Below are 24,754 nucleotides of genomic sequence, written 5' to 3'. Positions count from 1 at the left end.
AAGCAAGTTAGTACAAAATCTGCCTTCTCTGCTCAAACAGTAGCCTGCCAAGAAGTCCTAATCCTCCTTCCATTTGCCCTTAAATGCAACAATCCCTTACTTTGAATTTGAGCACACCAACAAATTACATTTACTACATTAAACCAAAGCTTGTCATGTTTACTTAGCCAAACCAGTTCCCAGTAGTCCACCAGGTGGCAACAAAGCCCACTTATGCCAATAAAATACTTTTAAAAAACATTGGTCAGACCGGTTTAATTTTTTTTCTTAAAGACATTAACAATCCATTTACTATATGTACAATATGTAAACAAGGGAATATATGACAAACAAAGGGGTAAATAAACATGCTCAGAATAATATACAGTCAGTCACTTTTGCTGTTTCCTTTACCCTCCAAAAACACTATCATGGTCGAAAGTCATTCTGGAGTAGGCTTACATTGTTAATGAATAACCAAACCATTGAAGGTTGATGAGACAAATAGTTCTGACAGAATCTGAACAGAGGGTCCAGGTGACATTCATATAAAGTCTTACAATGCATTTAAATAAAATGATTTCCAGAGCTGAGCCGTTTCAAAACATTTGGAAAGTGATTTTCATTCACAAACAGTACTTAAAAAAAAAACAAATCTCATATGCTTGTCATAGCACTATAAATATTGTCCATGTGTCTTATTACAAAAACTTTGTACAGTTTTAACCTTTTTATAGTTTTTATACATCACAGTTTATTAAAATCTATGTATACACTGAAGAACTACGATATATGAGTATGAAACAATAACGTACACACGGGGGGGTGATTACCAACTTAATGCTATCCCTTTGAATGAAATGTCTGTGTATACTGTTCATGGATTTTCAAATACACCCTTGTCAACTCCTTACAAAATGATGAAACTTTTAAACCGCATTGACAATACCTTTTAAACCACATTAACAATGTAGAATCATTTACATTTGAGATTGTTTGGGTGTACCAAAAAGGGCTGGCACAGTAATGTGCTCGGTTTCACTTCTGGTGGCAAATAACTATAAAGACTTGTGGTATATTTTAAAGAGCAGCATCACAGGTTTCAAGTTTAAGATTGTTGTAAGAACACACAAAACATTGATATCTGATCTTTTGATGTACTTTCCTGTAGATAACTAGCGTTAGGATAGATGGTAAGAGGGATATAAAAATAGGATGAAAAGAGGAAAGAAAGAGTTCAAATGTATACAGACTGAAGTTTGATATCCAGATGAACTAGTCACAAGGACAAGGTAAGTGAATCCTCCAGTCTAGCACATAGACTTTGAGGAGGATGAAGGATGGCTTAAAACATCGGATCACGAGGCAGACGTTGAACAAAACACGGGACAGGGGATGAGTCAGCTGAATCACAGAGGAGCAGGACTTTATGCAAGGAGTGTCCTTGGCGTTTTAAAGCCCTAAGCCTGGCTAGGAGAGGGTGAGGGTGGTTTTGATACCTCTGTGGTCTTTCATACGGAGATTTGCTGGACATTCCCAGATTAGTTGGTCGCAAAAAGGCTTGGTTTATTGGATCTGTCTCTTTGCAACAGATACATACATTTTACAGACTGCAGGATTGTAGAGTAAAAATGTGTGTGTGTGTGCAGTGTAGTGGTTAGGGCACAGTAACACTGGCACTGTCCTTGCTCTTGTCCACACAGCAGGTAGGAGAGGGGCCTTTGTCTGTGGCAGCAGATCCTGTACCAGAAGGGGTCTGGGCACTGGAGGAGTGACCTGGTGGTTTGGCTGAAGGGTCAGAGGTAGACTCCGCCTCTGGTTCCTGCTGAGAAGCTGTTGCTGTAGGAACAGAGGGAGGCAGACATGAAACATAAGTTCAGATAGTAAAATAAAATAAAGAGAGAGAGCTAAAGAGAGTGTGTAATGTGTATGGCATGTTGGTGCCTGAAGTTTTAGTGCACAGGCACTTTCTTCTATGCATTCGTGCAAATTACGTTGCTTGTGTATGTAATACCTGACTGTGTGCAGGACTTCATGTGTTCTGGCCAGTGGGCTTGCTGGCAGGGGTAGTCACAGTAGCTGGTGTTCCAGCAGCAGTAGAATATGGCCTCCTTCCTGCAGTTGGCACACCACTGCTTTTTCTTGGTGTCATCCACCGCCTGCTGTTTCTCCACCTCCATCTGCTTCTTCACCTCCGCCACCAGGCGCTCCCTCTCCTGCTCCAGACTCTGTCTCATCTCCGCCATAGTCAGTTCTACACGGCACACATAGACATTTAGAAAACAATAGAATTCACATTATATTGAAAATAATGAATTATTAATATGAATGTAACATGCATTAAAATGTATACGATGCATGTTTTATGATTACAACACAGGAATTGAATGAGTATATTATACATACAGCTATAATGCACACACTTGCATTATTAAGATGTCAGAAAACACAGATATGAAGTCCATCTCATACACACATGAATTGGCTGACAGACTGGTTGGCTGAAGTCGTGCGTTTTGATTCTGTACATTCAGATTGCGAGCAACAATGACAAGAACCAGCCATGTGGGGAATTGTAGGTGGCTTTCAGCTAGTTTTATCTTGTTGTTGATACCATGTCTTGTTTTGAGGTGCTTTGACTGACTTCATGTCAATGCGAATATGGCTCAAATTTACTAGCCAGCTAACCAACCAACAACTCTAACAATGTACAGTACCGGCCCGCCACAAGGAATCGCTAGAGCAAGGAAATCCCATCCGGCCACACCCTCCCCTAACCCGGACGACGCTGGGCCAATTGTGCGCCGCCTCATGGGTCTCCCGGTCATGGCCGGCTGTGACACAGCCTGGGATCGAACCCAGGTCTGTAGTGACGCCTCAAGCACGGCGATGCAGCGCCTTAGACCGCTGCGCCACTCGGGAGGCCCCAACCTTGTCTGTTTTGCCCCATAGTTGCGCACACAACGCTTTTGTTGCTAAACAACCAACCAGTCTATAGACAAACATATATATATATATATATGATACCAACCTAAAAGAGGTGCATATTTGTAAGGAACAAGTGGAACAAACCAAGATTGTGCTTCATCTCTGAAAGCTCTTGCTGATGTAGCCACTGAAGTTTCTCAATCTCTATCCTCAGCCGCCGGATCTGTGCAAAAATATTCAACAGTTGTCACAAAGCAGTGAGACAGGGGAGAGAGAGGTTGATCTATTTTATGGACTCAACCAAAAGTCTATTCACCGTAGCCCTCACCTCTGCGATTGTGTTTCCTGAAGTGCTTTTGGAAAGGTCGTTGTAGATTTCTGTCATCGTTCCTTTTATCGTTTCCATCATCTGAAAAGTTCCGGTGAGATTATTACAACTCACAGATTGATGTCACACAGGTAACTTTCCAGATCAATAAAACACAAATATAATCTGTGAATCTATAAACTTCCCTCTGTAAAGTACATTCATTCTGTGTGAAGCAGGCATATAGCATCTTGCTGACTCACTTTGTTGGTGTACTTTGCTATGTCAGCTGCCACATCTGCTGAAGCTGTGGGGATCTGAAAGTCTCCTGCCAGGTAAGACGAGGAGGAGGAGGCACCAGAGGTGACCAAGGTGACTGATGAGGTGGAGGTCTGGGGACCATCTTTCTGTTGCACGGCTGCAAAACACAGAAGAGGGAAAAGGAATGAAAATAAACATTCAATAGCTCATATTAACTAAGATGAGATGAATGTGTGTAAAGAATTTGGGGAGTTGTGAGTTTCTATGTACCTTTTGCTGCTTGTCTGGTCTGGTAGCGCATACTGGAAGATGCCGGCAACTGCTGCTGTGACTGGAGCTGCTGTGGGCTGCGTGTCTGTGCCTGGGTCTGCGTCGGCACCTGGACCGGAACAGGAACCTGTGTTTGTGTTGGCGTAGACGGCTGCTCCTCCTGCTGCTGCTGCCGCTGCACCTTCTGCATGTGCCACTTCTGGGACGACGTCTGGAACTTGTTGGCCGGGTTCCACACCACCGTACGCTGCACTGCCTGAGCCGTCTCTTTGGGCAGCAGAGGGCGCTGTTTCTTCACTGCCGAGGCGGCGGAGGAGAGGGTGGGGGCAGAGGTGGGGGCTGGAGAGGGGGTGGTGCTGAGGGCCGTGTTGGGCTGACCAGAGCCTGTGCTGGAGGACAGGTTGAGTGGAGGGTTGATGAGTGGCTGACTGGGGTCTTTGAGGTTGGACAAAGTGGCAGAGGCTGGAGAGGGTGTCACCGCGGCAGGGAATTTTCCTGGTCGGAGAAGAAATGACACTGATTAAATAACAGAACAATCACGTGTTTTCCTCCTTTCTGCTGAGCCTTTAGGCCTCAGTCTCTTACAAATGTCTGATACAAAGCAACTAGGGTGCACAAATCAAATGAAACAAGACAATAACTGAACCCTCACCTTCCAGCTTGGTGCCAAGGGGCTCCTTCATGGCCTTAGCGACTCCAGCCCCTGGCTCCCTCCTGGCCTTACGGTCGCGACCCCCCTGTTCATCCCCCAGGTCAATAACCAGCTCCCTCTCCGAGTCGGAGTCCTGGTCTGGGCCAGCAAGGGCCCTCCCCTCTGGGGCCTTGGGCATGTCTGTGGGGGGCTGAGTCTGGGGCGTCCTGGGCTTCTCCTGGGAGTCTCTCTCTGGGCCATTGATGCCCTGTCTGTCTTTGAGCAGGGCTTCAGAGTTTTTTTTATCCCTGGTCTCTGTGACTGCCTCCTTGTCCTCTCCCTGTGCGCTCGCCTTGGGCCTCTTCCTTGACTCCCTCTCTGCTTTGTCCTTGTCGTCATGGGTGGCGCTCTTCTGTCTGTGCTCCTCATCGCTAAGGTACTCGCTGTCGCTGGAGTCAGACTTTTCGGAATCCTCTGAGTCACTGTGTTCCACACCCTTATACACGTCCTCAGAGATCCCATCAATGCCTGCACAAGGACAAAGAAACAATACATAGTGTTTTTCTTTATTTTTACATTGTAGAATAATAGTGAAGACATCAAAACTATGAAATAACACATATGGAATCAAATGAGTATTGAATAAATCAAAATATATTTAATATTTTAGATTCTTCAAAGTAGCCACCCTTTGCCTTGATGACAGCTTTGCACACTCTTGGCATTCTCTCAACTAGCTTCATGAGGTAGTCACCTGGAATGCATTTCAATTAACAGTTGTGCATTGTTAAAAGTTAATTTGTGGAATTTCTCTCCTTCTTATTGCATTTGAGCCAATCAGTTGTGTTGTGACAAGGTAGGGGTGGTATACCTATGTGGTAAAAGACCAAGTCCATATTATGGCAAGAACAGATCAAATAAGCAAAGGGAAACGACAGTCCTTCAGTACTTTAAGACATGAAGGTCAGTCAATCCGTAAAACATTTCAAGAACTTTGAAAGTTTCTTCAAGTACAGTCGCAAAAAACATCAAGCGCTGTGATGAAACTGGCTCTCATGAGGACCGTCACAGGAAAGGAAAACCCAGAGTTACCTCTGCTTCAGAGGATAAGTTCATTAGAGTTACCAGCCTCAGAAATTGTAGCCCAAATAAATGCTTCACAGAATTCACCTAACAGACGTCTCAACAACTGTTCAGAGGAGACTGCGTGAATCAGGCCTTCATGGTCGAATTTCAGCAAAGAAACCCCTACTAAAGGACAACAATAAGAAGAAGAGACTTGCTTGGGCCAAGAAACATGAGCAATGGACAGACTGGTGGAAATCTGTCCTTTGGTCTGATGAGCCCAAATTTGAGATATTTGGTTCCAACCGCCATGTCTTTGTGAGACACAGAGTAAGTGAATGGATGATCTCTGCATGTGTGGTTCTCACCATGAAGCATGGAGGAGGTGGTGTGATGGTGCTTGCTGGTGACACTGCCTGTGATTTATTTAGATTTCAAGGCACTTAACCAGCATGGCTACCATAGCATTCTGAAGTGATACGCCATCCCATCTGGTTTGCACTTAGTGGGACAATCATTTGTTTTTCAACAGGACAATGACCCAACACACCTCCAGGATGTGTAAGGGCTATTTGACCAAGAAGGAGAGTGATGGAGTGCTGCATCAGATGACCTGGCCTCCACAATCATCCAACCTCAACCCAATTGAGATGGTTTGGAATGAGTTGGACCGCAAAGTTAAGGAAAAGCAGCCAACAATTGCTCAGCATATGTAGGAACTCCTTAAAGACTGTTGGAAAGGCATTCCAGTTGAAGCTGGTTGAGAAAATGCCAAGAGTGTGCAAAGCTGTCATCAAGGCAAAGGGTGGCTACTTTGAAGAATCTGAAATATAAAATATATTTTGATTAACACTTTTTTGGTTACTACATGATTCCATATGTGTTATTTTATAGTTTTGATGTCTTCACTATTATTCTACAATGTAGAAAATAGTTAAAATAAAGAAAAACCCTTGAAAGAGTAGGTGTGTCCAAACTTTTGACTGGTACTGTATATGTATCATAAGTCATGAGCATATCATTTATAGGCCTTGAGACACAATTCATGAATGGTTTGTGAGTGTACCGAGTTGGGCCTTGCAGCTCTCGATGGTCTTGTCCAGGCTCCTGATTGGTCTCTTGGGGGCGGTGGTGAGGAGTGATGACCCCTGTTGTTGTTGTTGTTGTTGTTGTTGCTGCTGCTGCTGCTGCTGCTGTACTGCCTCACTGAGCTCCTTCAGGTCCATCTCAGCCTTCACACGATCTGTGGCAAATGACACTCGAACTCAACACACAACCGAAACATAACCCCTAACCAAACACACAGCACAAGACAAGGTGCTACAGGAGGAGGAGAGGTTAGATGGGACCCACCCAGGTTGAGATTGAGGATGCTGCCTGTGCCCGGGGCCCTCTCCTGCTTGGGCACCAGACCAGGGGAGAATGGCTTGGGGCTGCCCGTCAAGCTGCCTGCATGGCCCATCTTCACTGACCCAGGGGACGCTGTGGCCAGAACACATAACACTTTAACCGCCACAAATGGTTTGAGTCTTGATCCCAACCCATGTTTTGACTGTGACTATTCTGTAGATAATACCCCTGTGTTAGTTAGTCGTATGACGTGTTAGAGAGTCAGGAGCATGTTAATTACCGGTGTAGTCCATAGACTCCTCCCCAGCACTGTAGTGGAATGGGGGGTTCCTGGGCCCTCTCTCCATCCCATCCTGCTCCACGTCAGACCCCGTGTGTACAGAGGAGTTGGTGCTCATGGGAGAGCGAGGCATGTCCGTCAGAGAGATCCTCCGCCCCATCCCGCTCGACAGAGAGCTCTTGCCCAGGAGCATCTTGGGAGACGCGGTCATGTCGAAGTTGAAGCGCATCTTGTCGGGTTTCTCCATCTTCACGGCCCCTGCCCCGGGGTTGGCTGGATCCAGCAGCATCTGGAGCTGGTTGTTGGGCGTGAAGGGGGTGCGGAAGGGGGCGTAGTTAAACACCCCAAACTTCTTGCGGATGTTCTCCACGTAGACCTCCATCTCCTGCATGGCGCTGTTGAAGATGCTCTTGGTCTTCTTCACAGAGAAGGGAATCTCCTTGGACATGAGGTAGCAGTTGTTGATGGGAACCCACGCCCTACGGGAGAAAAAAAAACAAAAAAAACAGACAGACTTGTTAGGAGTAGGATAAGCATAGAACTACTTCAGAGGAGTCCAAGTAAAAACGATGAAAAGTCCCTTCCCATCCTCTCCTTTCATCCAACGGCAAGGCTCACCTGTCATGCTGTCCGAAGAAGCGTGCGTCCACCTGTCCGTCTTTCTCCCGCAGTGCTTTGGCTGGCCAGAAGGGGAAGCCCTTCAGCTTGGCCCACACCAGGGGGTGGGTATGACCCTAAGAGGGGAGACACACCAGGGGAAAGGTCCGATAAGACAGCATAAAACCAGACAGTGGAATAAGATTCGCAAAGACTTTCCTGTGCTCTAAAGAGTGTTTTTGAGATTTCAAAAATGACATTTAGGCTAGTCTACATTTGTCTTCGGGACAAACCTAATTGTGACCCCAAGTCACATAGTATGTGGAAGGACAAAAAGTTACATTTACATCTATTCAAAATGTCCATTGCAAAAGAAGGTGAGGCAACGTTTGTCTTACACATGGCTCGCAAAACCAGTTGTCCCTCTTTTGGCACGAGGACAGGTAGCACTCTGGACAGACCTCGATTTCATTCATCTGAAACAGACAGCAGTTTCCACATCACTGAAATGGCCATTTTACACATGGGAGGGAGAAAACAAAAAACACAACCCAGGCTGGCATTTTAGTCATCGTGTAAAAATGACTCACTTCATGTTCACAGATCTTCACAACGACCTTTGCTGTTGCTGTTAGTTTGTGATTACCTGCAACAAAACCAAAAGACAGAAAAGCATGTTCGTAAAAGCCAAGTTGTTGATCTCCAAAACAAGTAGCAGTACAGAAAGGAAACGGTGTTAAGCAGGTGTTTGTGACCTACCACCATTGTAGATGATGCAGTTGTGCAATATCCATTTCATGTCAGCCAAGAAGGCTTCCGTGCAGCCATACATTTTCTTTTTCATATTCTACAAATATAGCAGAGAAAAATTTACAGTATTAGATAACACCATTTCGACTTCAGTTGAATTCACTTATGGCATGTAGTCGCTCTAGATAAAAGCGCCTGCGAAATGACAAATGGGAATGTAACGGTACCTTCTCCAGTGTTGCGAGGTCCATAGCATGGAATATGTACTCGGCATAGTCAGGGTGCTGCTCCAGAGACACAGGCTTCCAGAAGGGCTCAGTCTGCCCAGAGAGGAAACAGTCACAGGCATCAGTTCTCATAAACACACCATTCAACCAAAAGCCCTCTCTGACTCACAGTGGGCACCTGGAGGATGTCAAAAGAACTATCAATGTCAATGAACGACTCGGTACTGGTACTCCCTGTATATAGCCATGTTATTTTCTACTAGCTATTGTTATTCGTTATTCACTGTGTACTTATTCCTTGTGTCACTATTTCAACAACAAAAAATGTATCTTTAACTCTGCATTGTTGAAAAAGGACACGTTAAGTAAGCATTTCACTGTTAGTCTATGCCGGTTGTTCACTAAGAATGTGACACACAAAATGTGATTTAAAAATGTGATTTGAACTTACCCCTGGCTGTTTCATCTTCTGGAGGGCAAACTTCAGCAGGTATGAGAGCTGATCTATCGTTAGCATGGTCATGGCTTTGCTCTGTGTCTCTATGCACTCTGCTACTGTGATTTTCTGGAAACATTTTAAAAAGTCAGGGCAAAGTACCAATGACAAACAGTAGCTGGTAAAACCAAAAGGGATACTATACCAAGCACAGGGACTGGGCTAACCCACAACCACTCACAGCAGTCTGCTAGGCTGGCTATTAACTATGCATCTGTGTTATGATCTATAGGAGACATAAGTACTAGTCCTCATAGCAGCGAAATCCATTTACAGAGGGAAGATATAGATCCTGCCCACTTTATGTTTGCCCTCCAAACAGGCTTGGGCTCGATTCCATTTCAATTCGAGACTTAAAATGTGCCATGTGTATTATCCTTTTTACAGAATAATACACTATGAAAGTCACACGTCATTTTCCAGGAAGAAGCCTTGTAGTTTTTGAACTTTTGTAGGCTTTTTGAATGGTCTTCAAATGGGGAAAAACGTAGCGCAATGGTCTTCAGCGCAATAATTGGCAGAAGTAAACTCATCCACAAACACAAATATTATTTTATACATATCTTAAAATGACCGCGTTTTCACGAATTGTATGATATCATCGTCAAAACCACTCAAAAGGTTAGGGAACTGACCCCGGAAGTATGGGTATAAGTATTTTTACATTATTTACTTGAAATTAAGAATTGAAATTGACCCAAGCCTGCCTCCAACCCCATCACCTGACACCAAAAGAGCAAGCGGATATTAAGCTAGTGCTAAAGCGAAAAGGTGCCGGGGAACACTCCCACAACATGCGCACGTATATACACCTACGCGGCACACACACAAGCGAGTACCTCACACTCTGGACAGAACCAGTCGCCCTCGGGCTCTGCTGGCAGTTTGAGGCACTTGGCATGGTACACCCTCGGGCAGAGCTCACAGCAGAGCACCTGGCCCTCGCGGTGGCACAGCCAACAGTAGAAGTCATTCCTGCCGTCCTGCGGTACAACATCAACAGGGTCTGTGGTGAGTGATGGCTGCTTCACATAGTAAAAGGGACCATGTCTTAGCTCTGACTGAAATGCGGCAAGAGAAACAGGGGGCGGGTTTCAAAACACACGCAGAAAACAAAACACAAAAGGTGCAGTGCAACAGAACACAGAGAGAAATACACAGTGGCAAGTAAGGCAGGGTAATAAGCAAGCAGGCACCAAAACACAAGACTGTTTTGGTTGGTCTCGTCAATATCAATGTAGGTCTGTCTATAAGATAGTAATGCCATTGTTCTTTATCTATAACAGAAGTTTGTGGTTTTGTCATCTGTTTATGTCGTTACAGACTAAATGCAATTTGATTGGTGACTTTACCTGGTGGACCAATAATCAGTCTTGTGTTGGATATCATGATTGACACCTCATTAACCCACATCAACCAATCAGTGAACAAGACAATACTAGTCAGCACATATCTACAGTGAGGGAAAAAAGTATTTGATCCCCTGCTGATTTTGTACGTTTGCCCACTGACAAAGAAATTATCAGTCTATAATTTTAATGGTAGGTTTATTTGAACAGTGAGAGACAGAATAACAACAAAAAAATTCAGAAAAACGCATGTCAAAAATGTTATAAATTGATTTGCATTTTAATGAGGGAAATTAGTATTTGACCCCTCTGCAAAACATGACTTAGTACTTGGTGGCAAAACCCTTGTTGGCAATCACAGAGGTCAGACGTTTCTTGTAGTTGGCCACCAGGTTTGCACACATCTCAGGAGGGATTTTGTCCCACTCCTCTTTGCAGATCTTCTCCAAGTCATTAAGGTTTCGAGGCTGACGTTTGGCAACTCAAACCTTCAGCTCCTTCCACAGATTTTCTCTGGGATTAAGGTCTGGAGACTGGCGAGGCCACTCCAGGACCTTAATGTGCTTCTTCTTAAGCCACTCCTTTGTTGCCTTGGCCGTGTGTTTTGGGTCATTGTCATGCTGGAATACCCATCCACGACCCATTTGCAATGCCCTGGCTGAGGGAAGGAGGTTCTCACCCAAGATTTGACGGTACATGGCCCCGTCCATCGTCCCTTTGATGCGGTGAAGTTGTCCTGTCCCCTTAGCAGAAAAACAGCCCCAAAGCATAATGTTTCCACCTCCATGTTTGACGGTGGGGATGGTGTTCTTGGGGTCATTGGCAGCATTCGTCCTCCTCCAAACACGGCGAGTTGAGTTGATGCCAAAGAGCTCCATTTTGGTCTCATCTGACCACAACACTTTCACCCAGTTGTCCTCTGAATCATTCAGATGTTCATTGGCAAACTTCAGACGGGCATGTATATGTGCTTTCTTGAGCAGGGGGACCTTGCGGGCGCTGCACGATTTCAGTCCTTCATGGCGTAGTGTGTTACCAATTGTTTTCTTGGTGACTATGGTCCCAGCTGCCTTGAGATCATTGACAAGATCCTCCCGTGTAGTTCTGGGCTGATTCCTCACTGTTCTCATGATCATTGCAACTCCACGAGGTGAGATCTTGCATGGAGCCCCAGGCCGAGGGAGATTGACAGTTCTTTTGTGTTTCTTCCATTTGCAAATAATCGCACGAACTGTTGTCACCTTCTCACCAAGCTGCTTGGCGATGGTCTTGTAGCCCATTCCAGCCTTGTGTAGGTCTACAATCTTGTCCCTGACATCCTTGGAGAGCTCTTTGGTCTTGGCCATGGTGGAGAGTTTGGAATCTGATTGATTGATTGCTTCTGTGGACAGGTGTCTTTTATACAGGTAACAAACTGAGATTAGGAGCACTCCCTTTTAAGAGTGTGCTCCTAATCTCAGCTCGTTACCTGTATAAAATACACCTGGGAGCCAGAAATCTTTCTGATTGAGAGGGGGTCAAATACTAATTTCCCTCATTAAAATGCAAATCAATTTATAACATTTTTGACATGCGTTTTTCTGGATTTCTTTGTTGTTATTCTGTCTCTCACTGTTCAAATAAACCTACCATTAAAATTATAGACTGATCATTTATTTGTCAGTGGGCAAACGTACAAAATCAGCAGAGGATCAAATACTTTTTTCCCTCACTGTATGTCACTGTTCAGAACATGCAACTTTTTCATTTGTCAGCGGAACTGAATTCAAAGGTTTTGGCTTGGGGTTTAATTGTGTCATGCATGTAAAACAAAGCATTCACAACAAATGGGAATAAATGTGCAAAAATATAAAATATTTGGCAAGCATACAATAATATGCATTAATATCTATTCTTTCCCAAAAGGCTGTTTAGGTTTAGAAAAGTAATTAAGTTATTCCACTCTATAAACAGTTATGATTACCAATCATCAGAGCAATTATTTTAACATTTAATCATCAATACATGATACACAAACATCTATGTTTTTGATATGAACTAATGCAAACCTGGTGGCATAATACGTTGTGAACAGACGCTAGGGCTGTGCGATAACGCCTAAAATTCATATGAGAAATGTTTTCTAACTTATGGGCGATTCACAAAATATATCTAGATTTTTTTTTTTTTTTATGTTCTCTAAATAAGCTTTGTTGTACAATTTAAAGGTAAAATACACTGCATTTAAAAACAGCCATCAATAATCTATTGAATTCAGAGCTTGTGAAATTATAACAAGGATGAATATATTCCTTCCACGACCATAAGACCCAGTAATAATTGTATTAAAATAGTTAATAAATCACTGATCTGGCTTTCAGGTCTGTCTAGAAAAATGCCATTTTTGTTACAAATTTAAAATCAGAACCATGCATAATGCACATTCACTAATAATGTAGCAGGCATTGTAGAAAATTGACACCGGTCTCATGAACAAACTCTCAAGTACAAGCCCACGTGCTAGTGAGTAGGCAGCAAATACTTATATTTCAAGTTTAGCCAACTTGGATCTATAATTTCACAAGCTCTAAATTCAGCTAAAAAGGCAAAACAGTTGAATTGTTATGAACCCAAGCTGCTGTCCGTCTCCAACTGTTTGAACAGCATGAGTGGCCCTACCTTATTTCTCAGAATGAGAACAAGTTGCCAATTCCTTATATGCTTATTGCACATTTATAAAAACACAGACTAAACGGCTAGTATAAGAATCTTTATTTGACTAAAATGTTGCTGGCGATATGTGGTACGGTTAATGCGCGCGCGACAAACTGAGCATTCATTTTCCAGAATGAATGTTCATTTGTACATCTGTTTTAGTAGTGTCTGACTGCTCGAAATTTGAGAAGTTGAAACAAACAGCGTACGGTTCGAAAGGTTAACTTCTCCTACATTAGAGTAAAATAATGTCTTAATGTGTTTCGGTGTCCATATAACCCATTCTGTTGGACGAAAGGGCTCCCGAGTGGCGCAGGGGTCTAAGGCACTGCGTCTCAGTGCTAGAGGCGTCACTACAGACCCTAGTTCTATTCCAGGCTGTTTCACAACCGGCTGTGATTGGGAGTCCCATAGGGCAGGGCACAATTGGCCCAGCGTCGTCCGGGTTAGGGTTTGGCCGGCGTAGGCCGTCATTGTAATTAAGCATTTGTTGTTAACTGACTTGCCTAGTTAAATAAAGGTAAAAAAAAAAAAAAAAAATGCAAATAGCGCTTTGAAACCGTTTGTCAGAGTGGAAGAAGTGATCTCTCATCTTTGTTGTTGTGAATGGTAGAGGAGGGGCTTGGGAGAAAGAGGCGAAGTGAGAGGTATCACTCTTGCCTAAATCTGTCCAAAATAAGCCCAATGCGTTTCTATGTGCTTATTTTGAACCTAACTTGTCGCCTGCCTTCCCACCTTTGGGACGACGACTCCCATTGTTAGGGCAGAGACATGAGCATCTCGTTATTATATACAGATTTCTGGTGTAAATGGGAAGGTGTACAGTACAGAAGGAGTGAATGAGACGAGACCAAAAAGACAACATGAGAACAAGCGGACATAAAACGCTCATTAAAAAAATATCGCCCAGCCGTAACACACACACACATCCCTACACACACACACCCCTGCGCACACACACACACACACACACACACACACACACACACACACACACACACACACACACACACACACACACACACACACACCTGGTCTTTGTTGTTGCTATGGACAGCTCCAGGTTTCTTCTTCTTCTTCAGGGGGCTGGGGGAGGTGTCTGAGGGGGAGTGGCCATTGGAGGAGTGGGTGGGGCTGGACACCTTCCTCTTCTGAGCCACCAGCGCCCGCTCTGCTGACCCAGGGTCAGACACTAGTGGCCAAAGTAGAGGGGAGACCAGGTCACCATACATACAACACGGAACAAGAGTAGCAGCTTATTAATGGGTTCCACGTTGCGTCACGATATGGTTTTGATTGTTCGTTTTAGGACTGCTGCCTAACTGAGCATTCTATTCAATGCGTCCTCATTGGGCACCGATGGAGATTTGGTCTAAAGTGCATTACTGTGTCTAAAGGCGGCAAATAATTAGTTGGAAAACCTTTTGTCATTATTTTGAGGTAGCCAGATTGACTTTAGATGCAGTATAATGTTAGCTAGCTAGCTAAGATTGAAGGGAGACACAGATTTTAGCTAGCTAACGTTAGCATTGCTCGTTCATTTGACAAACTTTGCTTGCTAATGACAACATTGCCATCTGTCTAAAGTAAATTGACAACTTGATGATGGCAAAGTTGATTCCTACTAAATATGTGCCTACTTTAGCAATGTCATCGTATTCTCAAGACCCTATAAGTGTAATTTAGACAAAACAGTCATTAGCCCCCGTCAAACTTTTGCGCATTAATATGGCTGCAGCATCTGTAGAACGTTGATAGCAATGGCAACGACGCGACCGAGTGACGGAGGGGCAACTCATGAATATGAGGCTTAGAAGGTGAGACTAGACGCCTGGCATGAAAGACTAGAGAAGCAGAGACACTCCCAGTCTCAGGCCAGTCTACACAACAATGACCGGCTCTATCTTCTTCAGTACTACTCAACTAATCTTTCCTCAGACGGGGATAAGAGTCATTGTGAAGGTCAAAGGCAGTGTAAAGCCCAGACCTTTCTGTTGTTAGCAGAACCCCATCACCGAGAGACTAAATACAGTAGTGCTTGCCCAGGGATACCGACCAGATAAGAGAGTTTGGCCACCAAACCTTACCGCTTGGTTTCTCAATCTGGCAACAAATGTCATATGATAAGTTAACATCTGATCATCCTTGCTACGCCAACATGGCAACCACATTCCAAGAGAAGTGTGTTCGGGCCCTGTGACAAGTGATCCCATGTGAAGGATGCCTCCCTCACCAATCCCTGAGGCAGTGTTGCTCCATTACAGTGATCTGATATTAACTCATTGGCAGAATGGTTGCTCAGTGTAGCTCAATGAGATTCACAACAAACATGTTTAAATGTAAGATCAAGACTAAAAGAAGAATACTAGAATAAGTGGTCCTCTCAAAACACAGTAACATTTGTCTTAGTACGCAAGGCCTTGTTCTTACCTTTGGATCGCATGGACACATCCATCCCCTCTACCCCCTCGGACTCGGTCTTTACCTCCTCCTCAGCCAGACTGCACAGAGCGAGGGCACGGAGACAAAAAGAAAGGGAGAGTCAGTCACAAACGGTGTTCACGAACGAAATCCTGCCACACAGTAAACAAGTGGAACACCACCTAAGGCAGGACCCCAGAGGACAAAGTCACCAGAGTTTCCATTGCTGTTTCCTCATGCCTGCTTTAATGAGAAACATCAATAGGTTAACAATGTTAGGCTACCAAATCTAAGGTGCAACCCGACGTGTCACAAAATGTACTTGGACCTCAGAACCATGGCCTTCATGATCACCATGTCTTCCTATGCGTGTCTATAATCATTGGTCATCACAGTCAGATAAACTTGGGTGTTTGTGTTCCATGGGGTGCCACTGGAGAGGATCTCCATGGCAACAAGTCCTCTTGATTCAGCTGGGCCACAACTCGTGCCTCAGCACAACAAACAAGGCCACCCAACAGAGAGTAGGCTGTGTGCTCCTGTCCTCCAGGAGACAACGGAGAGACAAGGGCTTCAGTCCTGATGAGGGCCATGCATTGACGAGTTTGTTTGCGTCTCACTTTGCCCACCTACCTACATTCAAGATGCTCTTTCTGTCCAACGCAAGTTCGTTCAAAAGCGGAATGCCTTGAAAACAATGATTCCAAAAACACAAACAATTGCATAGGCTATGTCACGCAAGGATTTGCACCTTCAAAATGGACGATGAATCACAGAAAATTGCCTCAGACAGTCATGGATGAGAGTGTCAAGCGAAGGTGCTTCTTGGTAGCCACTCAAACTCCAGCTCTAACAACAGGTGTCCCTAAAGGCTGTTTAGCCTATTCCTAGAAACCCACTGCACCAGATCACTTTAGTAAGCTTTACGGAGTCAACCTTGGTCTTATTAGCTAACTACAGGGTTTTTACCTGTTACATAGGTCTGTTAACTAGCCTAAACATCATGTTCTGAACAGCCCAAACAATAAACCAGATTTCCACAGCAAATCATATCAATATATTAAAAAATATATAAAAAAAAAAAATAGAGCTTCTTTCATTCAAAGAAATGCCCAAATCAAAGCCTGTAGCTTTTTCTGTCTCTGGTTCCGCTCTCATCTCATTTCCTCTCAGGAAGAAAGAGGAGGAGAAGAAAGGGGGGGGTCCTTGGTGATGAATGGGGTTCTTTGAGAGTTCAGCCCCTCCTTTGTCAGTGCCACTGAGGGCCTCGTTCCAAGGATGTCGTCCCATTCATCGTCCTCTTAAAGAAAATCCTCCTCGGGAATGGACCCACCACAGGACACACGCTGAACCAGTTCAGGCTCTTAGCCCTGGTGGCTCCTGGTAGGTGGATGTGGCAGTGGGCAAAGAACGTCTAGGTACAGGTAGCCTAACAGGCAAATATCCAGCACTAGCTAGATAGAAAAACAGCCTTTGGACAAGGTTCAAGAAGTGGTCACATGGGAAAGTCTTGAATGAGATTAGAGTTGATCTATTCTTAAGAATCCACATCCATCACAGTCATTGATCTAAAAAGGGAAAAAAGGACTGAGTAGAAAAAGGAGACAGCACAATGCTCCAGAGCTGAGGGCAGCCATTGATGAGCCCAAGCATGACTACCACTGTAAAAGAGGCCATTAACTAAATATACTAAACCAATACAGCCACCCCCATTAACACACACTGTAAACCTTGATGTCCTGCTCGTCAAACCAAGTCCGTGACATTGATCATTCATAAACCCAACGGGGGAAAGTCTCAATCAATGATCACCAGGTTAAATCGCCACTATCAAAACGACTGTAGCATCAAATAATCCCTAATGTCATTTGGATAATGAAAGAAGATTAAGAGGACACAAAAATGAAGAAAAATACAAATAATCCAGCATATGAGCCTTTTCTTGTTTAGACACGCCGCTGACAGATATCCCCCTACAGGGCCTTGCTGTTCTGGACACAGAGAGCGAACAAACAAAACAAGGCCCACATGAAAGAGAGCTAATGTTAACCAACTCTCTGTGCTACGTGTGCTAGCAGCGAGAGCACTGTGAGATGACAGAGTACTGTTAGCATGCAGCCCAGCAGTGAGCCAAGGTTTACACTCTTTTATTCACTCAAAAATAGGCTCACCGAGCAGCCAGCGTGACATAATAACCACCTGATCATGTAGCTTCTGACTAGGCAGATAGTTTCTCTCTCTCAACTGGTCATCCTATGTTCTTCCAGAGGGCATTTCAGACCAGGAGCAGTATTCCAGAAACATGCCAGAACAGATAGCAGAAAAATCTTCAGGATCTGGGAATATTCCAGATGAGCAAAATTCAGGATAACATTGATAAACACCCACCCTCCGCAAGGAGGAATGCCTGATAAAAGAAAAAAAACACACACACACACACTGACTCTGTGCCTTGAGATTCCACTGGCTCCTCAGAGAGACAGTCGAGCAGAGGCAGAGCAGGGTTCTCTCGTCACAGAAAATGGAGGCCACAGCCGGCTCCCCTCCCCCCTCTCACACATCCCCCACACAGACCGAGGCTCCAGTCACAGGCACTGGCACCCCCCCCCCCCCCCCCCCCCCCACCACCACCACCACACACACACACACACAAACACAGGAGGACCAGGAGATCCGTGGAGATTACAGTTCAACATCCAAACATCAAAACACAGTTAAGCCGAACCACGTTTGCTTCAGAGTACAGAGAAAGGGAGACATAGATGAGAGACAGATGGAGAGCGAGAGGGATAGAAGATAAATCCAGCTAATTGGAGATCACTCTTATCCATTTTACCCCCCCGTCTTCAGTCTCGACTTCATTGAACACACTGCTGTCGAAGAATAATTAGGCTTAATAATAAGAAGGGGGAAGACACTATGAGACTAAAGACAGATCTGACAAACCTATGCTGTATCCCTGAGGAGAATACACTGTTTTGGTCTCATGCAACACAGTGGTGTCTCATGTGAGCGAGGGTCTGGGGTCCTGATTAAAAACCTGCTATCCTGCTCTGTAAGTGGTGCCATAAAAGCAGGGTGGTTTTGTTGTATGCTTTGAGTTGGTAATGTGTCCTTGAATCCACTGAGAACCAGTATTGTTGATAGAGAAACAACCTGGCACCCTCTTCACCATGCAGCCCCTGTCCTCCAGAGAGAAGACTGACTCTGAGAGACATAACAAGATACAAACAATACCATCAAGGTTAAATGTACTGTTCCCTCAAGACAATATGAAACAACTCGTTTTAGGTACAGAAATAGGTGCCAGGCTTTTGCCTGCTTTTTCATACTATAAGATTCATTATACACATGATTGAATTTTGTCTGAATTTCTTAACCGAATAACATGTTCTTCAACAGAGATAATTGAAGTGTGGTAGCATACCTTGTGATATAGCACAGAATATGCAAGAAAATCCTTCAGCCTGGTTTTTACATTTGGCTGGAAGGGACGAAACAAAGATGGCTGTGGAATTTTCCAGAAGGCCCCTGCTCTCCCTGTGCTGCCGCACTCACAGCGATTTTCAAGCTTTAACCTCAGCTGCTGCTGTAATTGGCTGGAGGGTCTGCAGGGCGGGACAGGATTGGTCGGCTGTGCTATGCCATATGGCTCCCTGTGTGCAGGCTTCCCTCTTCCTTAAAAACATTTTCTGCTGCAATGCAGAGATTCCCCTTGCATTCAAACGGTGTAATTTCCCCTCGGTTTAGAAGGTTGTCTGTTTTGAGCGTGACTGAGTGAACCGGGTAGAGGCTTTAGAAGAGGGATGAGTTGTTCTTTGTGGTTGAGAGGCAGTAAATCACAATTTACGAGCAATGTTGCCTCAGCAAACCCCCAGCAACCCCAGACGATCGTCTAAAGATAACCTGTCACCAGATTACTAACATACCCACTAACATAACACTAACAGAGCACGGCATGAATTTATACACGTCTCCAAGCTCACCTAAATGTCAATGACTGTTCAAAATTAATTGTATTCCGGTGTGTTGGATCACGTTTGTTTTCGGTTTTGTCCATGAAAGTGTATTTAACATAAATCACATTAAAAAAGGAGAACGCTAACGTAATGGCGGCTGATGTGCCATTCGCATAATGAAGCATGCTTGTGTAGAGCTATACCAAGATGGTTGAGAGTAAGGAACGTAGAAACCCCCCCCCCGTACAGATTACAAAGCAAAAAGCTTAGAAACTATAATCTAGGTTTGACACTGGCTTTTGCTCATCATTTTTTCAAAGTGAAATGTGCATTTTAAGATCTGCCGTGCCATGGTAACTTATTACACATTTAGAACCTATGAATTACTTTCTGATTCATTCAAATGAATCACTCCTAGGCACTATTTGAAAACAAGTAGGGGGCTAGTTATTAATTGTGATGAATTATTTGAACTAAGAACCATAAAGTAATTTCCAATTCAAACACCAGTGGAAACAGTACTATAAAATAAAGTACTACCAAAAAAGCATTCTTGTGAATTGAGAGCCAGCTATGCAGTTTCACTTACCTACTTACAAAGGGAGATAGGATTCTCTTGAACCAAGTATTACAGAAACGTCAAACCAGGCATTTAAATGAAGCAGCAGATCAATGGTGTTTTTGTCTCTACAGCTATAAATAGGTGAGTGAGGCCCGAGCAGTGCCAAGGAGGGGAAGAGAAAACAAGCACGCAAATACGGACAAATATGAGTCGAGCTGAAGACAAACACAACATCACGCATACGAAATACACGCAATCAACAATCACAACAACAAAAAATGAAGAGCTTCTCTGGTAGTTTATATCTGTGATAACAAGAGCAGAGCTTCACACAAAATGGCCACCGTTTGAGGGGCACAGAGCAGAGGAAGCAGCTTTACATAGATGAGTGCTACAGAGTCAACGTAGCACAGGCCTGTAAACTTGAGGCCTCGGGCCTCCCTGTATCCCAACTAGCTTCAAAACAACTAGCCTACACAGGGCTATTAATGTGTAGAGGAAGAATAAAATAAATGTTCAATTGACAGGCTGAAATTCAAGAACTCCCCTCAGATAACCCATTTTTGGTTGGGACAATGAATGAACTCTGAGGACCCTGTGTGAGTTCTGATGCGGGGGAGACTGGAGAGGCATTTAGCCTCATGCGGCAGGCATTCACTGCCTTGTTTGTACTTGCATCAATTGGTGAAGAATTATGATCATATCTGCAGAGAAAATCATTACATTCACCCCCCCCCACACCTCTCACTGTAAGCAACCAGTGTTCAGTTAGCCATCAGCCCCTTCCTAAAGACCCCCCCATGGTCCCTCTAACAGGCACATCTGTTGCCCTCACGTCCATTCTCTCTGGCCTGGCATGACACACTAGATCACAAAAACAGGCAATCTGCTTACAAAAGATACATAACACCCCCCCCCCCCCCCCATTAACCCTTTTTCTGCCACCCATCCCCCATCATCTCTGACTCTGCCATGACACACAACTAGGCTGGCGCAGCAGAGAGGAGAAAAGAGAGTGCACACTTGGATCTCACTCTCTTTAGCATTGTAAAAAATAAAAAAAAAGCCATGGGAAAAAAGGATTTGCCATGGCCCACTGCATGGCAGTCTGGATGTCTTGGGCACACGTGACCCTGCTACACAGAGAGAGAGCAGGGGTGAGTCCTTATCCAACCCCCCCCCCCCCCCCCATTTCAGCTCTCTATGGAGCAGGGGCCTTGCGAGGCCTAACCCGCCCACAAAGCTCCCCTACTCCTTTGGGAAAGCAATCTGTGATTTTCAGGTATTCACATTTAGATTTGCACAACAGTCACACAACAGAGAAGGAGAAAGGAATGTTGTAATTAGAGTCAAAATAAAGACAGGGCTTACCTCTGTGGATGCATGGCTGCCTGACACACTGTTATGTCAACACTTATAAAACATGGAGGACACTCTCAGCCCGGGAAGGCTCCTCTCTTCAGGCAAGGCGATCAGGCCCGTCTGATGGTAGCCAGGCCCTGACTGGCCCCTTTCTCACAAGCGGGATGTAAGGCCGCATCCGATTGGCCGAAGCATTTCCTGAGTAATTATCTTTGTTCAGCGCAGGCAGGAGCAGCTCTGAGTGCGGGAGAGACAGAAGAGAAAAAAAGAGAGAAAGCTAGGCCCTAATTACAAAATAACACATTTAACTGCATTTCTGTGGCCTAAAGAACACACATAACAATGTAATACCATTACCTAAGGTTGCATCTGATGCACGTTGTGTTATTTTCATGGATAATATATTAGAAATGTCAGCATGTAGAAAATGAAAAAAGGACAACAGGGCTGCTCTGCTGTAGCCTCCATTTTTGTAGAGAAGGCCTTTGTCTAAACCCCTCCCTCCTCCTCAACTGTCTTCAGGCGAGCGAGAGAGGGCACACGGTTCTTCACCAAAACAACTACAACCAAGGTTAGAAGAAATTGCACACCATATAGAATGTAGACCAGGGAATCTGCCCCTATAACATTAGTGGAATTAAAAATAACTAAATGGTAAATCCATATTATATAAAAATTAGGATTAACATAAAAGGAAACATGTTAAAAATATTCTGTAATAAATATAAATGAATTCAATACAAAAGGCTATATATGGGCTTGTTCCAAAATAAAATTAATAAATCATCAGGCCAAAAATCATTATTTTAAAGTACAGGCCAAATAGACAAAGTGAAACATGCAAGTGGGCCTCCTCAAAATGAAAGTCCCATATTGTTTTTGCTAAAATTAAGTTTAGAAAATAAATATATAAAATCGCTTATTTTGGGGCTGTGTGTATGTTTGTTGTAGGGATATCCCAGCTGTGTAATATTCTATTTTGTGGATGGTTATTGTTTTGGAGTATTCTATAAGGCCTAATCCATAACATATAGGCAGGCCTAGGCTAGTTAATTTCTGGTCCAACAATTGAGGTTGGAAATGGTGCGTAATACATTAGAAAAGTTGGGGAAAGGGATGGCATTTTGTAATGCCAGACCCAAGAAGGTTACAGTGGGTGCATGTAGGTGTGTTCCAAGAAACCTCCCGCTTGCATCATGTGCTTTGTGAAATCATCAATAATTCACTATACCTAGGTAACAGCCTGTCTGTTATTGTTCGTGATCCCAGACAGGAGTTTGTCAATTAGAGTAGGTTTTAAATAGCCAACCAGGCCACACTCACAACACAGAGGTCACAGCAATGGTAACACTCTGTGCTTGTAACTTTGATTACCATTCCTTGCCACAGGGACGGCTTGTGAATAGAAAAGTGATTATATCTATACAAAGGAAATGTTGTTGTGAGCACAGGATGTGTGCTTGGTGGAGAAGTGGGGCCTGAAGAACACAGAGGTCATTGGTTTTATAACAAACACATGTGCAATGCTGTCCTCTAGTGAATACATGGAGAAAAGCGACAGTCAGGCTATTAAATACAGGTTCAGGCGCCCCTATCCCTTTTTTTATTTATTTTTTATTTAACCTCTCTTTAACTAGGCAAGTCAGTTAAGAACACATTCTTATTTACAATGACGGCCTAGGAACAGTGGGTTAACTGCCTTGTTCAGGGGCAGAACAACAGATTTTTACCTTGTCAGCTCCGGGGTTCAACCTTCCGGTTACTAGTCCAATGCTCTAACCACTAGGCTACCTGCCGCCCCAAAACCCTCACTGTTTCACCATTGCCACCGCTGACTCTTCCCTGATGTCTCTGAATGAATACGTGTCACTGGTTAAGTGCTAAATGTTACTTTAGTCGCCTTGCCTAATTTGACAGCTGTCTAGCCTAGATAAATAAGATGTATGCTCCTCTGAACAATTTATGCTCTATGTTGCCTAAAAGGACAACTGTTTGGCCAGATGGTTATAGCTCTGAGCCTTTTGCTACGTGCTCTTTTTGGGGATCTAGGCCAGGTTACAGTGAACACTTGTTTGACAAATTTGTATGGCAAATGTTGTTGAAAGGGTTAGGCCTACTTTGATTGGTTATAAATCAGCTCATACTCCTGGTCCCTTGACCATTGTGTAATGTTCCTGGAACAGTTAGGAGTTAGCTAGGTTTAAAAAGTGAAGTGTACAGAAAAAGTCATCCATCACTGTACTCCCACTACAGGGACATGATGACATGCAGACATTGAGATATCTGATTTCTGGCATTTGTACAACTGATAAGGTGAAGCCAAATCATGCCATAACAACTCATGTCGATATGGTTTGACAACCTATACTAAAATAAATATGTTGCACAACGTTGTTATTCTTGAATGTGAGGGCTGGGGTCAGGAGGTCAGGCATGGCTGAATAAGTGACAGGCCAGGGTGAAAGGCATTAACAGTAGGGTGAGACTATATTGTTGCTAGCTAGGTTGTTTCATTGTGTCTATCTACAGTACTTAAATATACTTCACACTTGCAAAGTGTAGCTAGCTAACTATATCAAACTGGATTTACCACAACTTTCTTTGCGTTCAGTGGGCTCTGCTGGATAGCAAGTTAGCTAGTTAGCCTAACGCGTTACTGTACCTAACTAGCTAATAACAAGTTTCCCGGTTCACATTGAGAAATATGCCGATTTTAAACGCTTTATGTTACTAAAACTAAAGGAATACATGGTCTTTCATGTAAAACAATCAATACGTACCCGGAAATGAAGACAGCTATAGAACAATATTTATGACTGGACAGAATGAAAAAATGTCTTGGAGGTAACGTTTTCCCCACATAGTCTCTAAACATTCTGTACAGTCTTTGGTATCCCCTTCGTTGCTTCAACATTGAAAAATCTCAAATGCATACTTCTCGCGTCTTCTCTCATCGTCTCCTTCTCAAAAGCCATTGGATGAAAAGCCAAAGGCTCCTCCCCTCTGACCTTCTCATGCAATGGGGTTTTGATAAGGAGCGAGGACTATGCAATCATAGAATTAGGAATTAGATTACTTACTATTAATAATTAGATTACTTACACATAATAATCACATAATTAAAAACTTAATGTAATAGGATATCTATGAATGCAATATAGATCTTCCTCCCCATGACTTGGGGTAGGAAGCTTCCCGACACCGCCTCCATCAATTCCCTTGCACGTCATTTGTTCAGCCTAGTGTCAATCATGAGTTCAACGAAG

The 24,754-nt window shown here is 43.9% G+C and overlaps 1 protein-coding gene across 5 annotated transcripts; it reads right to left on the bottom strand.

Moving 5' to 3' along the window:
* Positions 1-236: 236 nt before the first annotated feature.
* LOC120059488 (protein kinase C-binding protein 1-like) lies at positions 237-24,426 on the bottom strand. 5 transcript variants are annotated; one of them, XM_039008585.1, is made up of 21 exons: positions 24,269-24,424; positions 21,498-21,725; positions 15,615-15,685; positions 14,216-14,376; positions 9,981-10,202; positions 9,097-9,210; positions 8,646-8,738; positions 8,428-8,515; positions 8,259-8,314; positions 8,067-8,144; positions 7,690-7,805; positions 7,072-7,550; positions 6,795-6,923; positions 6,508-6,684; positions 4,398-4,904; positions 3,746-4,240; positions 3,478-3,632; positions 3,236-3,316; positions 3,052-3,130; positions 1,994-2,233; positions 237-1,818 (listed from the first exon to the last, which is right to left on the bottom strand). In XM_039008585.1, the coding sequence occupies exons 2-21, from the start codon at positions 21,509-21,511 to the stop codon at positions 1,637-1,639; spliced, it is 3,537 nt and encodes a 1,178-aa protein (XP_038864513.1). In that variant the 5' UTR covers positions 21,512-21,725; positions 24,269-24,424; the 3' UTR covers positions 237-1,636. The 5 variants fall into 5 exon arrangements, with proteins under 5 accessions (XP_038864513.1, XP_038864514.1, XP_038864515.1 ...); XM_039008586.1 differs by having other exon boundaries at positions 9,981-10,124; XM_039008587.1 differs by lacking the exon at positions 9,981-10,202.
* Between the last annotated feature and the right edge of the window lie 328 nt (positions 24,427-24,754).

The sequence above is a fragment of the Salvelinus namaycush genome, chromosome 14 (genome assembly GCF_016432855.1).
Source record: "Salvelinus namaycush isolate Seneca chromosome 14, SaNama_1.0, whole genome shotgun sequence".
Lineage (NCBI taxonomy): Eukaryota > Metazoa > Chordata > Actinopteri > Salmoniformes > Salmonidae > Salvelinus > Salvelinus namaycush.
Note: the sequence above shows the minus strand (reverse complement) of the source record. Positions and strands in the feature narration are given on the sequence as shown.